Source organism: Tasmannia lanceolata, unplaced genomic scaffold, assembly GCF_043159265.1.
Source record: "Tasmannia lanceolata isolate RefF3 unplaced genomic scaffold, GAP_Taslan_0.1 ptg000044l, whole genome shotgun sequence".
NCBI lineage: Eukaryota > Viridiplantae > Streptophyta > Magnoliopsida > Canellales > Winteraceae > Tasmannia > Tasmannia lanceolata.
In genome coordinates this window covers 15,187,661-15,212,156 of record NW_027518721.1, presented here as the reverse complement: position 1 = coordinate 15,212,156, position 24,496 = coordinate 15,187,661, and the positions used below count along the sequence as shown (strand labels likewise).

Here is a 24,496-nt window from a genome sequence, read left to right as displayed (position 1 = left end):
TGACCGATGCCATCCGACCCCTTGAGGCATACATCATATATTGCATCCTTGAGGGTCGCCGGCTTTGTCTACCATACATCATCTTTCGCTTCATGTTCCAGACTCTTTCTCGACACCGCGCTGTGGACCCCGATCCGGGAGAGAGGTGGGGGACGAGCCCCTAGCGGCCTCTTGGATCATCCACACGTGAAGGAGAGCTCTACCAAGGAACTCTCGAAACAAAACAAAACTCAGAGTCGCCATCCATGGTATACGGCCATGGATCCTAAAAAAATATGCTCTGTATACCATGGATAACCAGAAATGAATGGGTTCGTGCCTGATTACGAATGGAGAAGGTCCGAAGAGCGCCTCCAATTCGTCCGAGTGCAAGCACTTGGTCTCTTATGCCATTTATTATTAGATCCAAAGAATTTTGGGTAAAATCATATGAAATGGGAACAATCCTCATGAGTCGTCTACCTAAGCATGCATTTCCTGAGAATAGAAATAATAAGCATACAAAAGATAAATGAAAGAAGTGTGCCACCTAAACATAGCTAGGTTATGAGTGACATGCCTAATGGGTGTCTAAGTTCTAGTGGACATACACATGCAAGCTACAGCTAAAGGTATAGTATCAGTACAAGAAAGTAAGAAGACACATCAAAACATAAAACACAAATCAATCCTATATATGACAGGACAAGAAAAAATCCTAACTCTAATGCGACTTGACTCGGACCAAGATGGCCATCCATCCCAGCTGCTCTACGTAACCCGGCCTCGGGAAGAATCAGAGTCACCGTAGTTCGATGCCTTATTCTAAACTATGATGCCTAACCATCTAGAACCGCTATCCTAGACTCGATCCACTAGACTCGACTGATTTTTAAAGTTTTTTGCATGATTGCTTAAGTTCAGGTGAATTGTAATTTTTAGGACTCTCTATATGCCCTAACTAATGCAAGTTAGTTAGCCTTAAACTAATGCAGGTGGGCCCTACATCCTATGTGTAACTAAGCTGTGCAACCTAAGGAAAACCATGGGCTAACTATATGCTTCCTAGTCTAGCCATCGGTTCGACTAAATGTCTAACCGATCGACTTGAGGCCTCCTAACTCTAGGGACACTCACACGACAGGACACACCATATCAATACAAATCAAGACAGCCTCCTAACTCTAAAACACCCCAAATATAGGACAATCTCCTAACTCTAGGGGAAGATCTTTTGAAAAGGTTTTGAAGAAGTTTTTGTGTTTTTGGAAGGTTTGACAAATTTACTTTTAAAGGTTTGGCTGGACCTGGGATGTGGATCCCAAGCTGCACTACGTACCCCGTGGAAAGGGATCAAGCCAACGTAGTTCGGAACATATTCCGAGATAAAGACACTAAACAAGCAAATAAGTGTGATTCACAAACAAGTAAACTAGCGTGCTCACAAACAGGTACACCAGCGTGGTCACAAACAAGTAAACTAGCATGATCACAAACAAATGAAACATCAATCAGATGAAACATGTCTAAAGGGAATATCTGAAAGACTTGGAAAGTCTTCTAAAATGAAGAGAAATGGATGCTACAGGACTTAAACAATTTCTCCTAAAAGAGGGGCTTGGGATGACTCCTTCATCGCCCTTGCAATGAGAAGGGTTCTAATATCTAAAAGGCGTCTAAAAGACTAGGCAAGTGTAATATACAAAGGAGACAATAGGGAAATGTTACCAGTGAGGCTAAACAAACCTTCTAATAAGGTAAACTTCTAAAATGAGGCAAAACTTATTTCGTAAGGTAAAAACTATCTAAAAAGACAGAGCATGTATCTTAAAAGGGGAGGCTCCGGCTAGCGCCATCATAGCCTTTACAATGATTTTCTAAAATTTTAGAAACTTGCTTCTACTTAAACAACAAACCCTATTTGACTCAATCAATGAAATACAATCTAAGAGAAGGAAACTAATTAATCGAAGAACACAAATAAAAAGATAAGAACACACAAAATATGAAATTCAACCATAAACCTTCAACTTTGAGAATATGAGTATCATAATTGCAATTCCGAATCACAACAAATTTAATGATTTTAAGCTCATCCCTTTTGCGCAAAGTTAATGATTTTGAAATGGACATTTTAACTTTGGTATTAACAATGATATAAAATCAAGTATGAAAGAAGAGACAAAATAAACCAGAACCGGCCCTGTGGCACTCAGATTTGATTCCTCAAACAAAGAACTACTATGTTGATTTCTTAGTTTCATTCAGGAAGCAAAATTACTTTCAGATGGATAAGATCATAATCTTTACGAAAGGTAATTAAATTTCACAAGGCATATTTTGGGCAACAAAAGACATTCTCAAGGTGTATCTCCTACAAACATGTCATTGTGCATGGTGAGAATAATAGCATTAGCACCTTTGCTCTTGTAAGAAAACTGAAGAATATATTATTTCAAACGCATGTCAACTTCTATTCTAATCGATTGGAAATGAGACCATAAAAAAAATAAGATCACCTTTCTTTTCTTTCATTGTTCCATTTAAATTGTCAACAACTGTTCTCAAAGGATAGAAGCATCGAGAAGAATAAAAAACTACAAGGAGATAACCAACATATGTGAAATCAAGATCAAAACAAAATCCAGTGAGATCCAAATGATGGAAAACAAAAGTAAAAAACAAAAAAAACAAGAGTCCTACTAGCAATTCAAACATGTAAAGGAATTGAGACAAAATTGCAGAAAAGGAAGGATAATTTTACCTCTTAGCGCGTTCGTTTAAGATTAATTTTACCGGAATTTCTCGCCGATGTCGCGCAAGGTGACTGATCCAGAAATGAACTTTGTCTTCTTATTGGTGAGCCGGATCTTTTCCTCTCTCTGATTTTTTCTTTGCATCTCAAGATTGGATGTCCGATTGGGAGCCGGATCAAGTGATTGGAATAGTCAGATTCCAGCGAAATTTGCCGGAATCAATGGAGCGGAATTTGCAGAAATTGCCGAAATTCGCGATTCTTGCCTCAGATCTAAGATTTGGAAAGGAACGGAAATTGACCGGAATCCGATCAAAACCTAGCCGGAGAAGATGATCGGCATCTTGGAGTTAGGGTTTCGAAAATGATGAAACAACAGATCTGCTGCTTTTGAAATGCTAATCCTCTAAATCAAAGATGAAAATAAGAAGATAAAATGCTTCAGAGCTAAAATTTGTGAAACTCGGCTTAGGGTTTCAAGCAAAAACTAAAGCTTGATCTAATGGTTTCAAAGGCATGGCTGATGAGAAAGAGCTTATATAGAGAAAGAGGATGTAACTACAATGCTCGGATGAATAGATCTAGCAGAAACTTGAGCGGAATCCGGCGAGATCCGCCGGAGAAGAAGAAATTAGGGTTTGGGGATTGGATCGGATTTCTCTCTCTCTCTCTCTCTCTCTCTCTCTCTCAGATTTGTTTTTAACGAAAATGAACCCCCCCCCCCCGATGCCCTGTTTGATTAGGATCTTTATAGGTGAGGGGTGTGCTGATTTCAGCACCCCCATGCTTTGGTAATTACACCCCTCCCCAAATGTCTAATCGCATGTCATCTTATGGCTAGGGTGTTTGCTGATTTCAGCACACCCCATTTCCAATATTTGCACCCTTTTGTGCCTCCTTTGCTCTTTAGCTAACTGTGTGCAGGAATTGGTATAAGCACATATGCGATGAATATTTCACTCCCCTGATTTTTCAACGAGAGATTCTCCCCTCTTTTGTAGAATGCCCTCATCAGGCCATATAAAGGGAATGACATATTTAGCCCTCCTCTTTCTTCCCTAATCAGCCCATTGTATTGCATTGCACGGTTATTCCCTTACTCCATGGAGTGGGCTGGGGTGAAAATGAGGTGTAGACCCAAAAAAAAAAATGATATATATACCACCTCTTTTCTCTCTTGGAATAGCCCCCCTCTTAGTGTATTGATGGCTACTTTTTATAATACAGGGGGTGGCTCGGTTAGAAAATGGGAAATCAAAAAGGGCAATGACAAACTTGACCCTGTTTTGCTATGGACAGCCACCTCATTCCCTGATTCACCCCTCTCCTTTGCAAACAAATCAGCCCCTAAAAACAACAAATGACATATTCACTCCCTCCCCTTTTTACTGGACACCGTCCTCTATGTATTTTATGACCCTTTCATTGCTAAGAGTAGTCTGAGTAAGTAAATGAGTGAAGAAAAAGGAAATGATGTGCTTACCCCCATTTTCTTTGGATAGCCCTTTACATTAGTTCTCATGAATTTTAGGCCTTGAGATGATGTAGATCTCATTTGCCCGATGATGGAAGAAATTGATTGTCGATGAGGGTTTGGTGGGTATTAATAGAAGATGAAAATGGGCTTTGGAGTTGCTGTTGAGATGGGAGGTTGAGAATGCAACATGGGGTTGGGTCCACTGGTGGAATAAAAGGGGAACGTGGAAAATGGGGGTTGGATCTGAGTACCTTGGTGGATTGAATGGAGTTTCGCACAAACATAGCGAACTTGGGTCCGGTCAAAATGGGGTGTCTACACGCGCCTCACTGCCGTATGGCATGCTCCTTACCTGTGTATTTCGCCACTTCGGTATCACTCTGGAGAGTGAGGCAACCGACACTCCCACCGCTCCTTTTGATGATCGGACCTTCCGGCGCATGGCACTTGCGAATCAAGTTGTTGCCGTTGACCCTGATGAAGAAGTTGCCGTAGACCCTGATGAAGAAGTTGTCGTAGACCCTGATGAAGAAGAAGACGAGGACGCTCCGGACACTGAGGCCCCTACGGCGCCCTATGCCTCTTCGGATTTGTCTCAGGGTTTCGCAGCCATGCAGGAGGCCCTTGAGCGATCTATGACCACGCAGTTTGAGCGGCTGACTACCCATGTTGACACAGAGATGTCTACGCGTTTCCAATCGCTCTCGACTCACGTTGACGCCCAGTTCTCTACCCTTTATCAGTACCTCACCAGTGGTCCGTCGAGTAAGCACCCGGGCAGTTCCTCTTCTTATCCGCCACCACCTCCTCCAGAGCAGTAGATGGATGCAGTTATTTGCTGATGGCTCAATTTTTTTGGTCCAACTCCTTTGCTATATTCTGAGTCTCTTTCTGGATGTTTTGGGCTGTATTAGCTTTATATTTCTACAGCTGCTATATGATGGTTGGATATTTTTGGAGCTTTATATTTATATAGCTTTATACTTTTTGACAGTGAGTGTGCTTGATCAAGGATACCCATTTTAGGCAGAACAAAACTTGCCTTCATAATTGCCCCCATTTGCAAATGGCATGAAAGTAGCATCTAAAATGAAACCTGTGTTGCAAACTTCATTAATCAACCATTTTCTAGGTACAAATTGAAGGCTGTACATTATAGGGTATCAAACAGTAAAATTTCTCAAAAATAGACTACACATAATTCTAGGTCATTCCCATATAACTTCATAATCTTCAGATGAATCCAAACTTCTGAATTGCGCAGTGCTTCATTGGTCCTTAGACCAGAAGTTTTCGATAAAGCACTAGATGACGACCCTCAAAGCAGTTTCTATCAACGAAATCCAAGTCCCTTCAATTCAAATGATCCGAAAAATAGAACAAAAGAATCCTACTTAAAAGAACGGAGGCGGGCGGGATAGGACGGGCCTGCAATCAAATTTAGTAGAATAGTTTCAAGCTGGGGCACGGATTGTATTGAGGATCATAATATAAGAGTAAACAGAAGTTCAAAAATTACATACCGGTTTTTCATTGCTGCGGAGGGCCCGATTGGGACCACGTTTGGCTGAGGAGTTACGATGGGCGGATTCTTGCACGATCTCTTATTATGTCCAAGTTGACCGCAAGTACCGCACTTATGGTGCACTCCTCTTTGCATCCCTCTCTCCGTTCTCACTTTTTTCGGTCGGCCTGGCTGTCGTCTTGATTTTGGCGGCAATACCAACGGCAAAGGATGGGTACACTCCGGCCATTGCGATCGGTCTAACGTGGGATAAATTGCTCCATCGTAAGTCCTCCGATACGTATCGGCATGATACCATTCCCCGCAGTAACTGTATGGGTCTCGTTGGTCCAGTCCCATGGCTGCTATTGCATGGGAGCACGACATTCCCATCGTTTGAAACAAACGACACGTACATGTTTTCTTTTCTAAGTCCACCTCATCAACGTGGTACTTGGACTTCACTTCATATACGGTCCAACCACACTGGTGCGCCATATAAGCACCTGCTAGAATACATTGTTCGGACAACCAGTCTTCCGCGTTTGGGGTCAAACGAGTCGTCCACTTCGTACCTGCCTTCTGACGGTACTGAAAGAAGTCAGATAGTTTCCATCTTGTCTGTTGGACAATTGCTGCAATAGGCAGCTCCCTTGCGCCCTTTAAAAGTGCATTGAAGCTCTCAGCCGCGTTAGTTGTCAGCACGTTATATGTAGAACCTTCAAAATAAGAGCTGGCCCAATTTTGTTTAGGAATCTTCGATATCCATTTCTCTGCGCTTTTACTCATGGTTTTAATACTCTCCATCGCATCCTTAAAAGCACCCTCCCTTAGGGAATATGCAGCATTCATAAAAAGTTTCCGCAGATCTTCACTCTTAAATTTTCCATGGAAGTTGGCATTGAGGTGGTGGATGCAATAGAAATGGTACGACCCTGGGAGAGCTTCCGCTACGGCTCTAGGCAACCCCTTCATCCGGTTAGACCCAATCGTGATGACATCTCATCCTGCCGAAATGAAATTCTGACGGAACAAATGCAAAAACCATACCCAGCTTTCATACGTCTCGGCCTCAACTACTGCAAGTGCCAGCGGGAATAACCCATTGTTGCCATCTATCGCAGTTGCGGCTAGTAGAGTCCCCCTGTACTTCCCCCGCAGATGGGTCACATCAATTAGGGCGAGGGGCCTAACTGTTCGGTTGAACGCACTAATGCTAGGGCCAAATGACCAAAAGAAACGCCCAAATGTATCATCCCCTCTTGGCCGCAGCTCTCGAGTTCGGCACAACTGCACTACTGTGCCAGGATTCCTTCTTACCAACTCATCAGCATATGCAGGCAGGATGCGATATGACGCTTCGGCATTCCCACACATAATTTCCTGTATGATCATCTTTGCCATGTGGGCTTTTCGATACGACATTGTTATACTCCAGTGGGCCTTGATGTACCGTCTTATCATAGGAGCCCTAACATCTTCTGGGCTTTCGAATAAGGCTAGAGAGCACTCAGCAGCCCACTTTGCTGTGGCCATGGGATGATCGTTCCCTTTCATTGTGCTTGAGCATGTGTGCTGAGGGATAAATGTTTTTACCTTAACATAATATGGATAAGTGGTCCCTGTGATACGCCATGGGCATGTACGATCCTTGCATCTAACGCCGTACTTTGTGGGATTTGTCTCTTGTGGGACAAACACAAACCGATGCCGGATTGCGTACTCTGTGACTTTCTTCTGAAAGACTTTAAGATTTGGGAAGATTGCCCCAACCGTGAAATCCTCAGGTCCCACGATCACATTTACTTCATCACCCCCTACAACCATTTCATCCGCTTCTATCGGCTGCCTTATATTGGTATTTTCCAAAGCATCGCCTACATAATTACTAGGTTCATCCTCCTCCTCATGACCCAATTCATCATCGTCACCGAAGTCCTCTTCATCATAACGGAAGTCCTCTTCATCATAACCGAAGTCGTCTTCATCATAACCGAAGTCCTCTTCATCGTCGTCATTACTGCCATCGTTCGGTCGAACCAAATCAATAGCATGAATATCACCTCCAAAATCCCTACAGAAGTCCCAATCGTTTATGCCTGGTTGGCTTTTCTCAAAGTCGGTCTCAATCGCGTCGGTCTCATTCAAAGTGGGATCTTCAAAATCCTGATTCAAGTCCACTTCATACCTGCAGATCGGTAGCCAATTAAAGTTAAAGTAATTGATGATCCAATGAAAGGAATGAATATTAATCGCACCCAACGTTCAATACTATAATTTACTGATGTATGGTATGAATACCGCCAAGCGTTCTTTTCTCTTTTCGACCAACGGCCGTTACAATCGGTGATGCAGGAACCACGGGGACAGTACTAATATTCAGCCTCGAAGCCTCTGCAAATGAGGAAGGAATCGTAGGCTCCGGAGAATTGTTCCCTCCGAATCTGAACTCTTTAGTTACATATAGGCTCACAGTGTTAATGACCGTACTATCAAAGAGCATCATTACTAGATGAAGGTCGTTGTCATCTCGAATATCATATAAGATGATATGAGATGGGTCGAAAACATATCGACACTTTATAAATAGAGAAACGTCACTTCTATTGGTCCAATTTTCCTATGAATTAGATTATCAAAATCTCTATATTTTGCTCTCCGACCAACAATAAGAGGCAACATCTTGCCGCCCACGTATTCAAATGATAGCACATCCTTTAGAGTGCCGTCGATGTGTAAGACAAAAGAAGCCCTTCGTTCCTCTCTCCTGTAAAGATAAAATTAAACACTTATTAGAAGTTATTTAATGCAATTTAAATGTGCTAAAAATGGAAAGAGAGGAGAATGGAAAGGGAACTACATACCTTTCCATGGAAGGGAGGTTAGTATTGGTGCAATGCAATAGAATGGTACTTTGGAGTAAACCAGTCGAATGGTGGTTTATGCCCCTACAAAGGAAGCAATGGAATGGGGTGTAAACAAATAATGTGTGAGGAATTATTGATTTAAACCATTCATATTTGAAAAATGAGGGGTTTTCTCAACTGAGTTCTAAATTATTAGGCGTGTAAACCAATGATATCCCACACATTATTGGTTTAAACAATTGATTGTTCAAACTTTAGGGTTGTAAACCAATAATCTGTGAGAAATTATTGATTTAAACCATTGATATTTAAAAATTTAGAGGTTTTCTCAACTGAGTTATAAAATATTAATGGTTTAAACGAATGATATCTCACACATTATTGGTTTAAACAATTGATTGTTCAAACTTTAGGGTTGTAAACCAACAATCTGTGAGAAATTATTGATTTAAACCATTGATATTTGAAAATTTAGAGGTTTTCTCAAATGTGTTATAAAATATTAGTGGTTTAAACCAATGATATCTCACACATTATTGGTTTAAACAATTGATTGTTCAAACTTTAGGGTTGTAAACCATTGATATTTGAAAATTTAGAGGTTTTCTCAACTGTGTTATAAAATATTAGTGGTTTAAACCAATGATATCCCACACATTATTGGTTTAAACAATTGATTGTTCAAACTTTAGGGTTGTAAACCAATAATCTGTGAGAAATTATTGATTTAAACCATTGATATTTAAAAATTTAGAGGTTTTCTCAACTGAGTTATAAAATATTAATGGTTTAAACGAATGATATCTCACACATTATTGGTTTAAACAATTGATTGTTCAAACTTTAGGGTTGTAAACCAACAATCTGTGAGAAATTATTGATTTAAACCATTGATATTTGAAAATTTAGAGGTTTTCTCAACTGTGTTATAAAATATTAGTGGTTTAAACCAATGATATCTCACACATTATTGGTTTAAACAATTGATTGTTCAAACTTTAGGGTTGTAAACCATTGATATTTGAAAATTTAGAGGTTTTCTCAACTGTGTTATAAAATATTAGTTTTTTAAACCAATGATATCCCACACATTATTGGTTTAAACAATCGATTGTTCAAACTTTAGGGTTGTAAACCAATAATCTGTGAGAAATTATTGATTTAAACCATTGATATTTGAAAATTTAGAGGTTTTCTCAACTGAGTTATAAAATATTAATGGTTTAAACGAATGATATCTCACACATTATTGGTTTAAACAATTGATTGTTCAAACTTTAGGGTTGTAAACCAACAATCTGTGAGAAATTATTGATTTAAACCATTGATATTTGAAAATTTAGAGGTTTTCTCAACTGCGTTATAAAATATTAGTGGTTTAAACCAATGATATCTCATACATTATTGGTTTAAACAATTGATTGTTCAAACTTTAGGGTTGTAAACTATTGATATTTGAAAATTTAGAGGTTTTCTCAACTGTGTTATAAAATATTAGTGGTTTAAACCAATGATATCCCACACATTATTGGTTTAAACAATTGATTGTTCAAACTTTAGGGTTGTAAACCAATAATCTGTGAGAAATTATTGATTTAAACCATTGATATTTGAAAATTTAGAGGTTTTCTCAACTGAGTTATAAAATATTAATGGTTTAAACGAATGATATCTCACACATTATTGGTTTAAATAATTGATTGTTCAAATTTTAGGGTTGTAAACCAACAATCTGTGAGAAATTATTGATTTAAACCATTGATATTTGAAAATTTAGAGGTTTTCTCAACTGTGTTATAAAATATTAGTGGTTTAAACCAATGATATCTCACACATTATTTGTTTAAACAATTGATTGTTCAAACTTTAGGGTTGTAAACCATTGCTATTTGAAAATTTAGAGGTTTTCTCAACTGTGTTATAAAATATTAGTGGTTTAAACCAATGATATCCCACACATTATTGGTTTAAACAATTGATTGTTCAAACTTTAGGGTTGTAAACCAATAATCTGTGAGAAATTATTGATTTAAACCATTGATATTTAAAAATTTAGAGGTTTTCTCAACTGAGTTATAAAATATTAATGGTTTAAATGAATGATATCTCACACATTATTGGTTTAAACAATTGATTGTTCAAACTTTAGGGTTGTAAACCAACAATCTGTGAGAAATTATTGATTTAAACCATTGATATTTAAAAATTTAGAGGTTTTCTCAACTGTGTTATAAAATATTAGTGGTTTAAACCAATGATATCTCACACATTATTGGTTTAAACAATTGATTGTTCAAACTTTAGGGTTGTAAACCATTGATATTTGAAAATTTAGAGGTTTTCTCAACTGTGTTATAAAATATTAGTGGTTTAAACTAATGATATCCCACACATTATTGGTTTAAACAATTGATTGTTCAAACTTTAGGGTTGTAAACCATTGATATTTGAAAATTTAGAGGTTTTTTCAACTGTGTTATAAAATATTAGTGGTTTAAACTAATGATATCCCACACATTATTGGTTTAAACAATCGATTGTTCAAACTTTAGGGTTGTAAACCAATAATCTGTGAGAAATTATTGATTTAAACCATTGATATTTGAAAATTTAGAGGTTTTCTCAACTGAGTTATAAAATATTAATGGTTTAAACGAATGATATCTCACACATTATTGGTTTAAACAATTGATTGTTCAAACTTTAGGGTTGTAAACCAACAATCTGTGAGAAATTATTGATTTAAACCATTGATATTTGAAAATTTAGAGGTTTTCTCAACTGCGTTATAAAATATTAGTGGTTTAAACCAATGATATCTCATACATTATTGGTTTAAACAATTGATTGTTCAAACTTTAGGGTTGTAAACTATTGATATTTGAAAATTTAGAGGTTTTCTCAACTGTGTTATAAAATATTAGTGGTTTAAACCAATGATATCTCACACATTATTGGTTTAAACAATTGATTGTTCAAACTTTAGGGTTGTAAAGCAATAATCTCTGAGAAATTATTGATTTAAACCATTGAAATTTGAAAATTTAGAGGTTTTCTCAACTGTGTTATAAAATATTAGTGGTTTAAACCAATGATATCTCACACATTATTGGTTTAAACAATTGATTGTTCAAATAATCTGTGACAAATTATTTGAAAAATTAGCTGTTTTCTCAACTGAGTTATAAAATATTAGGTGTTTAAACCAATGATATCTCAACTTCTTACAAACTGTAGGTTTAAACCATTGATTTTGCAGAAATTACGAATTTTCTAATTGATTTTCTACAAATTTGTGGTTTAAACCATGCAGATTATGGGTTTCAAAATATACTTATAACAAACTATTGTTTTAAACCATCTCTTAAACCGTTGATCTTTGAAAAATGAGAAAATATATTAAGGGTTTTAAAAAACGATTTTTCACAAATATTGATTTAAACCATTTTTTCCAAAACTCTATTGGGTTTTAACCATTGATCTTTGACAAAAGTGAAGGAGAAAGTCACGGTGAGGCCATTTCAAAAAAAAAAAAAAATCCATCTCAAAAAAATAAACTCAGAGTGAGAGGGGTACCAACCTCTTTTGTGCCGGTGGCGGGGAGAGAGAGGACCGGCGAGAGAGGTAGAGAAGACCGCCGGAGAAGACCGCCGGAGAGGGAGAGAGAGAGAGAGAGGTGGGTGGGTAAAGTGCTTTGGTTTTTTGAAATTTTTATTTCCAACAGCTGAAAGTAATCATTATAGTTCTCAGTTGATTTGATAGGAGAGAGAGAGGGAGAGAGAGAGAGGGAGAGGGAGAGAGAAAAACGTATGTAAGGAAGGGTATTCTCGTCAAAGTCACTCTACTTTGGTCATTTACAACACTCCCCCCTTCACACGACTTTATCAAATGAAAGCCCTTTTTTGTTGTCATTTTCTCTATAATAAAAGGAGTAATGGAAGATAGACCTGGCAAACGGGCGGGCCGGGCCGGATTTGACCCGGCCCGTACGGGTCCGGGTCAAACGGGCCGGGTCAAAGTGACCCGGAAAATTCTACGGGTCATTGACATTGGACCCGCACCCGGCCCGTACGGGCCGGGCGCGGGTCGACCCGGATTGTTGACGTATTTTTTAAGAGTTTTTTATTTATTTAGGGATTTGCTAGCCACCTTCTCCTGGGCTATTTTTCGGCTTGTACCCTCTCCTTTGCTGCAAAGATTGGGTGAAGTACGGTCTGCGGCAAAGGTGGCTAGCATTACAGAGAATAAAGAGAAGTAATCATTACGGATTTTTAAAAGATTCTCAGAATTTTGTAAGTTTGAAATGAAAAATTACCGCAAAAAGGTCAGAAGTAAAATAATTACATATAAAATATGACAATTACCGAGAAAACTACGGAAAACAGTAAAACAATATGACAATTATAAGAAAAAAACAGTCTTTTGCACTTTTTTTACGGGCACCCGCGGGCACCCACGGGTCCACCCGACCCGGCCCACTTTTGACGGGCCGGGTGGACCCGCGGGTCAATTTCTAACGGGTCACCAATAGGTGACCCGGACCCGGAAATTTACGGGCGGGCCGGGTGGACCCGCGGGTCCGGGTCACTTTTGCCAGGTCTAATGGAAGAGAAGCTCTTGTAAATCCAGGGCCCACATTTGACCGAGACTCGATACCAGATTGGAAATTGAGAGCTCTACCTAACATATTATATTCAGGGTTGAGATTTTATATGATGTGACGTTAAGATAGTAATTTTCAAAAAGTATTGTGGGGCCCACTTTGTAGGATGATCCAAGCTGTTCATTTGTTGGTCCATAGCGTAAATAGTCTATACCCCATAAATCATCTCAATATATGTTTCCTCTACAAATCTGAGGGCCCAAATAATGCGGGCCCCACTTTGTTTTGGCTGTACGCTCATGCACCCTATAAAATTTCCTTATTTTCCACGTGGAAGGGTTAGTATCATCCTATGGAGAAGATTTTCTTAGCAAACCCTATCTAGGTCAGGGGCTCAGGGCCCAACAAATGAATGGTTTGGATCGCCCCAAATAATGTGGACCCCACTATTATTTTTGGCCGCACGGTCGTGCAACATATAATTTCTCCTTATTGACCATGTGGCCCATCAAGTGGACGGTTTGGATCAACCAATGGTTGTGTTCCATACAGTACTATTTCAAAAAATACCGGACTACACGGGCTTACACCTTAATAAAAACTCCACCTAGAAAAATAACATCCTCTTTGTGAGGACTGTGAGATCCCGTTCTGGTATTTTTTAGTTTGAAAGTTGAAACAGGGGTTTTGGTAGCTTTTTCCCTCCACTCTTCCCAATTTTGTGAGACTTTTTGTAAAAAGGAGTCTGGATCAGGTAACCATTTTCTCTTATCTTTCTACATCTTCTTTTCGTTAATTTTTTCCCCCTTTGAATCTTAGTGGTACCATTTGTTGTTTGCTTTGTGCAAAATTGAATCATTTTGGTTTAATATCTGTAAATCATTGGCAAAGATTGTGATTTTTTTGTTTTTTCTTTTGTTGGTTATGTTTGTTTGCCCTAACCTGTTTTTTTTTTTTTTTTTTTTTCTCTTATTTCTTGATCTTTATTCACTACCATGGTAGAAACGCTGAGTTTTATTTGTTGTCAGATCTGTGGATTATTAAACTGCCAGAGCAAAATCATGGGTAAAGATCCTGGATATTGAAATCTATGGTGCTTAGGGTTTGTTTGGATTGCAGGAGTTTTTTTGAAAAGTTTGGAAAGGAAACATATTTTAAAAATTTTCTACTTATCTATCACATTAAAATGGATAACTTGAACTAACCCTATTCAATTTTTAATTAGAGGGACCTTCAATTTAGGATGTTATCCCTCTAAATTAACAATAATTATATCATTTCCCTCTAGATCTTAGAAAGAAAAAGAGTTCCCATTTTTTTTCCTTCTTAAAAATTTTCTTGCAATCCAAAAGGGGTCTTAGCTGAGATTTCAATGCCCTGAGCTTTTCTACAATAAATTGTTACCCATAGTAGTTATGAAGTTTGGATTCAGCAAGGTAAATGGTTTGAAAAATTGGAGAAATGTTTGGGAAGAGTTCGGGAATTGGGCGTAAAAAATTGAGATTTTTTTCAATATCTTTTTAATTATTCGGTGAATATTGTAATTATGTCCATATATAAACTCGGGTGACCTTGCTCCCGTCTCTCCAAGTTTTCAAAGAAATGGTATCTCGGATGCCTGTCTGAAACTGAGAATTTTGAGTTTTGTCTGAGGTATTTGTCAAGAAATTATTCTTTTATCTTTTCAAAATTTTCATTCAAAAAATAACATTAGTTCAATGATATATCGGTCCAGATAATCTGATATCTTGAAATATTGCCCATTACATTTTTAAAAACTTGGAAATTTAGAAAAAATCATGAAAATATATCTAATATAGATGTATCCAAATTTGTAAAAAAATGGGGAGAAATGAGAATAATTACTCGAAAATCCTAAAATATGGGAATATTGGAATATTCAAAGTTCAAACCAAAATGTTACAAAACATTATGAAAAAAATATTTCGAATACATATATAAAAAGTACGTAGAAGAACTGAAAGTCAATGCAAATACTGGAAGATTCTAAAGTAATGAAAATAAGGGGAATCAGAAATATAAAAATTGTTACATAATAATGTGAAAAATGATTTTTGGAATGAATATATGAAAAATGTGTTGGGATAAATATATTGTAAATACCATTCAAAATAAAAATAAAAATATTGTAAATATGTGAAAAGGGGAATTGTGAATTTGAAAAATGCTAAAACAAGGGAGTTATGGGAAAGTTAAAATATTAGAATCTCTATGGGTTTATATTAAGCTCTTTAGGGTCTTTGGCTTAATACCAATATCGGAGCATTCATCTTCAACTCTTTACCGTCTTTAGCTCTGATACCAATTGTGTCAGAGATCCTTCTTAAACTCTTGCGTATACATCTTGCTTTGATACCAATTGTCACAAACCTTTTCTTTTTGCCCAAACAAACCCTTGCGACGCCCCAACATATGCATATGCTAAGGGCAACCTTCTCCATTGCAAAGCCCTTAAGGCCCTACACGCCCAACACCTCTTGATGCTTCTCTTGCGCTCACTATCTCCAAGCCTTTCTTCACGCTACTAAGCTTACGCTTGCTGTGCACAACTTTTTAAATCCACTCTCGTAATCAACCTCCATCACGATTTCATTGAACACAAGGTCCTCAAGCCACACGCAAAGTTCATCCAGTGCGATGCATGTCGATGCCACGCAGCAGCCCGCGAAGTCTCATGACCCGGTAGCTCAAGGCACATGCCTATGCTATGAACCAATCCACAGGACCGAAATCCCGCAAGGCAGCTACAACCTTTTGGAGGCAAGGCCAGGTCCAGCATGTTTCTATTGCAATCACAGCAATATCTCAACCAGGCAAATGTTGTGACCTGTCGCTATGTCTTGATCAATTTTGTTTATGGTTATCTACTGATGATGATGTTTGGAATATGTGTACAATTTAGTTTGATGTCATAGTAGTTCTCTCATCTGTTGGTTTTATGGCATTTAATATGTTTGCTTTGTTTTGGAATAAGTGTACAATTTAGTTTGATGTTACAGTAGTTTTTTTCATTTGTTAGTTTTGTGGCATTTAATATGTTTGCTTTGTTTTTTAAGTTTTTTTAGTTTCAGGCTATTGTGATTCATTAGTCTGTATGCTTCTACTCACTCTGCTTAGGTGTTTATATATCTGAAGCTCAATTTCTGTTTGCAGAGTAATTGCGCTAAAATGAAGTGTATCGCTATAACTGAAAATGGTTAATGAACTCAGTATGATGCCTTTTTTTTTTTGAATGGTATCAGTATGATGCCTTCCAATTGACTTTTTGTATGTACTCCTTAATATAAACATCCTTGGTTATTGCGTCTTTTAGGAGAGATGGGTCAATATCTTAATATCTTCACTGTTGTCAAAAGGCGATTCTGTTGAGGCCATGCCAGCCATAAAGGTAGGTGAAAATGGCTACCATTTTCGTTTACACATCTTTATATGTTCAAGGTGCAGAAAATCTAATGCGAACTGCAGTTCTTCTTTTCTCTACTGTTGAAAAATTTATTATCATGACTTTTTACATTAAAGGGTGGTCTGGGATATTATTTTGAAATAGTGGTCTGGGACAATTTTTTGAAATACTTTGAAAGAAGTCGATATTTACAAGTGCTTTTCCCAAGAGAAAAAAATTTAAATGTAGATTTCCTGGAGATATGACTCACCGTTGGATCTAATCAAGGACCTGCCAGGAAACATGTATGACTGTCAGTTTTGGTTTTGGAAGATTTGAAGGCTATTAATATTGCAAATTATATATGATCATAATGAATTTTCATTTATGATGCTATAGAATTACTTTTGTCAGGCTCTTTTGGAATCCTAGATTGTTGTGTTTAGAAGTGAGAATATTCTTCTTACTATTATTTGCAAGTTGGAGTGGGAATTTTGGTTGTTGCCTTTAATTTGTCTTTAAGATTCTGTCTTATGAGCCAAGAACCAGTTATTAATATTTGTAAGCTCTTGGTTCTGTTAAAATACTTCTCTTTTGCTGTGTTTGACATAAATCTATTTTCCATTGCAAATGATGCACGGTGATTTTGCAGAAATGACTTCTTTCCTGCTTGAACTGTCCATATCAGCTGCTGCTTTGTCTAAGGGACTATTTACTCGCTCATTTTTTTTACTTTTACTCACTTTTAGGAGCTTCTTTCTCTAATAGATAGATTCAAGGTGATCTGCATATGTACTCAGTTATTAATAAGGAACTATTAATAACTGAAACAGCCTCGGCGCAACGGTAAGGTTTCTCCATTGTGACCTGGTGGTCACGGGTTCGAGTCACGGAAACAGCCTCTCTGCAATGTGGGGTAAGGCTGCGTACATCTAGCCCTCCTCAGACCTTGCAATGGCGGGAGCCTCGTGCACTGGTCCGCCCCCCTTTTTTTATTAATAAGGATCTATCTGCGTATGTACTTAGTTAATAATAAGGAATTATTATGTATCTGGCCTCACTAAATAGCCTTTTTGTTCGCACATGAAGTTTGTACAGGTGGGGACCACTGTTCATTGATCCAAACAGTTCACATGGTGGTTGCATTGTGGATGAGCCATGCCTCGCCAAATCTTCCCATTTTCAACCCTTATTGTTTGATTGATGGTCTTCAAATGGATGATTGAAAAAGAATCCAGTAGCCACATTCAATGGGAATGCCCATTGTTGAAGTGATAGGATCATTTGATGGGGGGATATCTTTTGTGCATGGCTCATTCATGACAGAGTCCATTGGATGAACTGTTTTAGATCATTGAACGGTGTGTTCCCCCACCTGTATAAACCTGCTGCCCACACATAAATGTTGTTTTGTGTGGCCAAACACCATGTAATTCCTCATAGCTAATTTGATAACTAACAACTTATCAGCGGAGTGCAAACTCTGTCGTTCTTAATTCCTGTTCAGTGTATCTCAGAATTTGGTCCACAGTTGCAAAAACTTCTATTACGTTTTGAGATTTGCTAGGGACCATTGCAAAAGGCATTTTGCGGATTGCATGGGAGAGCAGCCACCTCAGATGAATTAAATGAATAAGACAAAATCTGAGCAGAGGTGGCTGCTCTCTCAAGCAATAGCAGCTCCACGAAATGCCTTCTGCGATATAGTCCCTAGCAAATCCCTTACGTTTTAGTTTTTATATTCTACATCTCCTAGGAGGAAAATGCCAAACTCTTATCTTGTACTTGTTTGTGGCGATTGTACTTCATAACCTTAAGGCTCAAGAGAATGGTGTCATCTTATATAATTACTATTGTTAGTGCTTACTATTCTTGTTATTTGAATGGACCTATATGACTTTTATTGTTATTTAATCCCTTTTCTGATTGGTAGAGGTTTGCCATTTTAAGGGATTTGTTTTTAGGCCTTTATATTTTCTGTAATATCTAATGTTATCTTGGGTTGTTTTTGCATTCTAAATACATTTTCCTTTTTCTTTGGTAATTCAGAATTCTGTGTGCAACAGTGCTGGAGATATAGTCAAGAAAATGTTACAGGATCTTGAGCTTTCGCATCCAGCGACACCTGCAGAATTTCAACTTCCAGACTGGCTGAAGAATGGGAAGCCAATACCCCACACCTTTATAAAGCGCAGTATCCATCTGAAGACTACTTGTGAAGTTCTTATTGTTTGTGAGATCGCTTTTGGTTGAAATTTATCTTCAGAAGTAGAAAAGTGTCTTTTTTTCAAAAGTAACGATAAATTTTATTGAAGTATCGTGGAAAAACATACAAGAAGGGACAAGTAGTCCCAGTATCACATGTCATCCAGATGATACCCATCGAAAATCCGATAAAGATGGCTCTAATTCAACTCGTTTACATAGAAAACCACAACGGATTCTCGGTCCTCACTCGACCTGGCCAATTCATCGGCCATGGTATTCGCCGTTCTCCTCATGTGAACAAATTGCGGACGGATATCTCTCACCAAGTCGCGGATTTCGTCGATCTTACTTGCTAGATGCCAGGGGACACAACATCTGTTTTTAGCCCAAGCTATAGTATTAGGCTATTAGCTGAATCTCCTTCAACAATAAGAGCACCCAAGTTGTTACTCACATACCATTTTAGCTCAAAGAGGAGTGCTGACACCTCTGCTTCATTCGCATCACATACACCAGTAGGGCCTGAGTAGGTCATGATAGTGTTGCCGTTGTGGTCCCTTATAACTCCTCCAATCCCAGAAGTAGAAAAGTATCTTCATGAGTGTCACTACCATGTCCCCCCCCTCCCCCCCTTTTTTTTCCCCGTATAATAGCTTTTCTAAACCACCTTTCAAGTTTAAGTCCTATTTTTCCTTGAACATTGATGCATACTTGTAATACTCCTTTTTTTTCTTCATCTCTCTCTCTCTCTATATATATATATGTGTGTGTGTGTGTGTGGGTGGGGGGGGGGGGGGGGGGGGGCTGAAAATGAATGAATGTGAACCCTTGAAGCCAAAACAAAGAGGGAGAAGGAAATAGAGAATCATGATCTAGAAAGGAGATCAAGACCAAGAAAAAAAGTGAAAGATGGTGATAGAAAGGAGAGCGGTTTATAAACCCAGCCGGGAAGGGTGAGAAAAGTGATGGAAGAAAGGAGAAGGAGAAGATAGAGAAAGAGAAAAAAGATGATTTCGGGGATAGAAATCTGATCAATATGAAGCATTATACTTCAAAAGGAATTACATCTACCCGGAAGGGAGGGAGGGAGAGAAACTTTTTTCATTCCATTCCATAACATTCAAGAAAAGTGCCGTGAGGCTACATATATAAGAAAATAAAGAGAACTAGAAAGTTCTAAAACGCAAACAAAAACCTAATACTTTGTACTAAAATACCCTCTAATGATTTAAAGACTTAAAATTTTCGTAATACATATATGGCCCCTATTTAAAACAGTCATAACTCAAAAACATAGGTGATTTTGATGGGAAAAAACCATCATACCCTTCCTATAACTTAAAGCACTTAAAAACACCTAAACCACACATAAAAATTAGAATATGGGTCCAAAGATGGTCCCCATCATACTCCCCCTCTTGAAAAGATTCGACAATGTCGAATATAGTTATTGGAATGGTCGATGGGAGTTCGTTGACATTGATCCTTTGCACTTTTAGAAATTTGGATGAAAACGTGGCTTGCTCTGCTTAAAAACTCCTCGAGTCAATCCTATCCACCTGAAGCTGACTTGATTCCACTTTGGCCGATCTCTCATCTGAGTCCGAGTTTCGCCCCAAAGAGTCAATAAAAAACTCCGATGACTTTCTTGTGTTAATGAAAAATTTACATTGTAAATCATTGAATCCCATCAGTAGACTTTTTTTCCAGAGTTGATCCAAGTCTGAGTTTCTAAACACTAGTGGGTTGTGATTGAACCATTCATCTTTAAAATAAAATTTTTGCCTGCTCTTTTTTTCCCCTTTAATCTGCTTACATATTGTTGACTATATGTGAATTAATGGTTTACTATTGGCAAAACCAAGCAATTTATCTGTGTACCAAGTCCGATTGTCAACTTTTTAAGACAAATGTACAGGCGGGCAGCCTTTTTTTCCTTATGCCTAATATATATGTATAGACGCTGATAACACACACTAATATGCTTGTGTGTGTCTATATATATTGAAATTATATGGTGGCAGGCCATGCAAGCACGTGCAGCCCCAAAAAACAGTGGGACCCACAATTTTTGGGTGATCCAAACCGGTCATTTGTTGGGCTCTGATGTAGATAGGGTGTGCCCAGAAAATCTTCTCCATAGGATGATCCTAACCCTCAGATTTGTAGAGGTTTCAAATGGATGCTCAGTACAAAACTTCCACGGATCGGAGGGTTAGGATCATCCTATGGAGAAGATTTTCTGGGCACACCCTATCTATATCAGGTCCCAACAAATGATCGGTTTGGATCACCCAAAAATGTGATGTGGGCCCCACTGTTTTTTAGGGCTGCACGTAATTTCTCTCTCTCTCTCTCTCTCTCTCTCTCTCTCACACACACACACACACACACACACACACACACACACACACACACACACACACATATATAAAGTCATTGATTTATGTTCCTCACAAGGATTCCTTTATGTTAATGAATTCTCCTATGGATTTGATGTTGGTAAATTAACTTTCGTTTGGTGTCAATAACTTTATTGATCTTGGTTCTTGGTCAAAATGATAACTTGATTCCTAGCTTTTGTCTACAACACTAGGATTGCTTTTGATCAATGAGTAATTTTGTTGATCTTGAGATCTTGACTCTTTGAAGATGTGTATCTCAATAAAAAATTTAAAAGGCGTATCGAAGATGATGGGATATTCTGCTCCTGCAATCCTTCACCTGGCTCATCAAGTGTTTGTGATAGAGATTGCCATTGTTGGTAAGTAGTGTCTCGGTCAAATAGGGATGCTCTCTTTCATTTTATCTTAAAGTTTATTGAATAATTGACAACTATTATCAGGAATTTAAGTTTATGTTATCCATTTTGTATTTGGGGATGCCCTATGCAATCATGGTTTACCTTGAAGGCTTTGTATGAAGGTCTTCTTATGTTTAGATGCTAAATTTTCTTTTGAAGTTCTGCACCGAGCATAAAAATTATGTACATTCTTAGAATAGGTCTCCCTTTTCCAGGATGCTATTATCTAGCTGCTCTGTAAGTTGTAAATGTGGGGATTCATGTCTAAACAAACCATTTCAACATCGCACAGTGAAGAAGATGAAACTAGTGAAGGTATGTTTCCAAGTAAATGATTCCAATCTCATGTTCTTCCTCATATTTGGGATTGAGAAATTCATTTGTATGTTTTTTGTAGCTATTATTTTTCTTTGAATCACTTGGAAGGTATTGCCCTTGGCTACTTTTGGCATAGGATTCCAATCTCATGTTCTTCCTCATGTTTGGGATTGAGAAATTCATTTGTATGTTTTTTGTAGCTATTATTTTTCTTTGAATCACTTGGAAGGTATTGCCTTTGGCTACATTTGGCATAGGCCTCTCTAGTGAGGTAGTAAACTATCACATTATGTTGTAAGATGAGATTTAGTGGTTTTTTTTTCAAAATGATTGTACTTTATACATGGAGTGAAATCTGGAGCTTCAAAATCCGCTGTTTTACTCTTCATATCATGCATATCTTTCTTTTTTTCTCTTTCTTAAAATCATTAAAGTTTTGGTATTGATAGAGATTTATTTTTAACAGTAGAATTTAAATAATTCATTAATGAAAATGGATGCATAGAGAAAGTCCCAACCTTAGTGTGCCTGCTTGTGCTACAAATTATTAGTCAGGCATATAGTTCCAGCTCGTAAGTCTATCAATAAATGGCAAAGTTCGATAATCTGAATTTTTTGAGTAGCAGACAAGAGAGTTAAAATTCAATGTAAAAGTCACAATCTTGATCAATCTCTTGGAGTTTAGTAATAAGCCTAAAGTAGTGGATAGATCTTCAAAAAAAAAAAAAACGGAAAAAAAAAGAAAAGAGCAACCGACAATTTGAGTCATAACATTGATGAAGCATTGCGGCTAAAGAATTTGATCCCCTGAGCGAAAAGCTTGGTTTGTTCGTTGTTCTTGAGACAAGCAAGTAGAACAGTATTTTGCTCAAATCATTTCAAAAATGGCATCCTCATAAAGCACCAGTACTAGTGTCACCTTTAATATTGCACTAAAATTGTAAGGTTATTGATGTACATAAAGATCATTGTATTTGATTTTCAGTAGAAAATAATATGTGGAGTTTTCCGTTAGCTTAATTGCACCAAGGAGCATGCTTTTAAATTATTTTTTAGCAGGGCGGGCCGGGGAGTGGGGTTGGGGGTGCGTATACTCCAATCTTTATATCTGATAGTGTTCTAGTGTCATTGGGGTAGAAGACAGTTTTGCTCCTCTGAAATACACATTTTAATAAAGTCCCCCATCTAGTCCGCAATGACAAGATCCATTCGTTGTCTATGACATTGCTACCCTTAAAATCTTTTCTTGTTTAGATAAGAATAGTTTTTTCTTGTTGATGACATCAATTTTGCAGGAGGAATGAAAGGGGGTTTATAGAACCAAATCAAGTGTGTAAATCTCAACTCTTTTTTTTTTTTGTACTTTGATTTATTTTGTTGATGTGCATGAGTGATTGTATATAATGGGGTCTATCATGTTTGATGGGTATACTTGAAATTTGTAGTCTTTTTCGGTTAATATATACAATTTATTAGAAGGCAAGGACTTGAGGTTTTAAATAAGAAACTCCACGACTGCTTTTCCCCTTGCATTCTTCTGCTTCTCTGTGTGTACTTATTTTCTCTTCATTAATTCTTTCCTCCTTAATCAACCATCAACATCAACTTGGTATCAAAGCAAGGTTTTGCTTTTATGTAATGGTTGTTAGGGCTTCCCGGGCAAATACAGGGCTGAACGGATAGGATCAACAGCCGTATGGAGCATTAAGGGAAGCCGATCATCAAGGTATGTATCGATAGGGTTTTTTAAGCTCTTTTATACTTTTTTTTTTTCAAAATTTCTTGCCTAGGTTTTGAGAGCCAATAGATGTATCTTCTCCAAAATCCAGAAAAAAAAACAGATTTGATTATTTTTGTTGGTTTTTATTGTTTGTTGGTATCTTTTGGGGGGTTTATGTATGGTACTTACACATAAAAAGTTTTATTCGGTACATTTTGTAAGAGCCAAAATCAAATCTGAATTAATTTCAAGAGGATTTGAGATTTTTTGGGTGAACTGAAATCTCTTCTTGTAGTCCCCCCTGTTTTACTAGGTTATATTTGTTTGTGTGATCAACCTGGTTCTTTTTGGTTTTGGGTGAGATTTGCCCTGTATTTATTCGTTATTCTGCAAAGGAAAATCGAATAGATTTGTTTGCGGATTGAGATTGTCTAGGTCAAAACTTTGAAGCTCTGACCAAGAATATTAAGGGTTTTAGATCTAGGTCCACAATGGCCAGTCATGGTGATAGTCCAAATATACAGATTACGATCGTAAAATTGGATGGGGGAACATTCCTGGTTTGGGCACAATTTTCAAATATGTATATTGATGGACATTGGTAGCTATGTTACATTACAGGTCGGGAAAAGGCACCAAAGATGGATGATCCCTTTTATTAGAAATTGGAGCAAGAGAATCTGATGGTTATGTTGTGGCTTTTTAGTTTGGTGCGGCCCCACTTCATCCAAAATTATATGTTTTTTGAGACAACAAAGCAGATTGGGATTGTGTGCATTAGACTATCCCCAGGTACAGAATGCAACCGAGTGTATCAGCTCTAGCAAGTGGTCGTATGCCTTAGATTTTTTTTTTGAAT

The 24,496-nt window shown here is 37.7% G+C and overlaps 2 protein-coding genes across 4 annotated transcripts in view; one reads left to right on the top strand and one right to left on the bottom strand.

Moving 5' to 3' along the window:
• Positions 1-5,233: 5,233 nt before the first annotated feature.
• LOC143863339 (uncharacterized) lies at positions 5,234-6,690 on the bottom strand. Its single transcript, XM_077374022.1, has 2 exons — positions 5,981-6,690; positions 5,234-5,357 (listed from the first exon to the last, which is right to left on the bottom strand). Exons 1-2 carry the CDS (start codon positions 6,688-6,690, stop codon positions 5,234-5,236), a joined length of 834 nt encoding a protein of 277 aa, XP_077230137.1.
• A 7,124-nt stretch (positions 6,691-13,814) lies between these two features.
• LOC143863620 (histone-lysine N-methyltransferase ASHH3-like) overlaps positions 13,815-24,496 on the top strand; it is a 47,367-nt gene continuing 36,685 nt past the window's right edge. For 2 of the 3 annotated variants that reach the window (XM_077374345.1, XM_077374343.1), the window contains exons 1-5: positions 13,815-13,939; positions 16,520-16,594; positions 18,638-18,782; positions 21,449-21,560; positions 21,815-21,914. In XM_077374345.1, coding sequence (XP_077230460.1) covers positions 16,580-16,594; positions 18,638-18,782; positions 21,449-21,560; positions 21,815-21,914 — 372 coding nt within the window. In that variant the 5' untranslated portion in view covers positions 13,815-13,939; positions 16,520-16,579. The remainder of the gene's footprint in view (positions 13,940-16,519; positions 16,595-18,637; positions 18,783-21,448; positions 21,561-21,814; positions 21,915-24,496) is intronic. The other variant, XM_077374344.1, reaches the window with a different exon arrangement.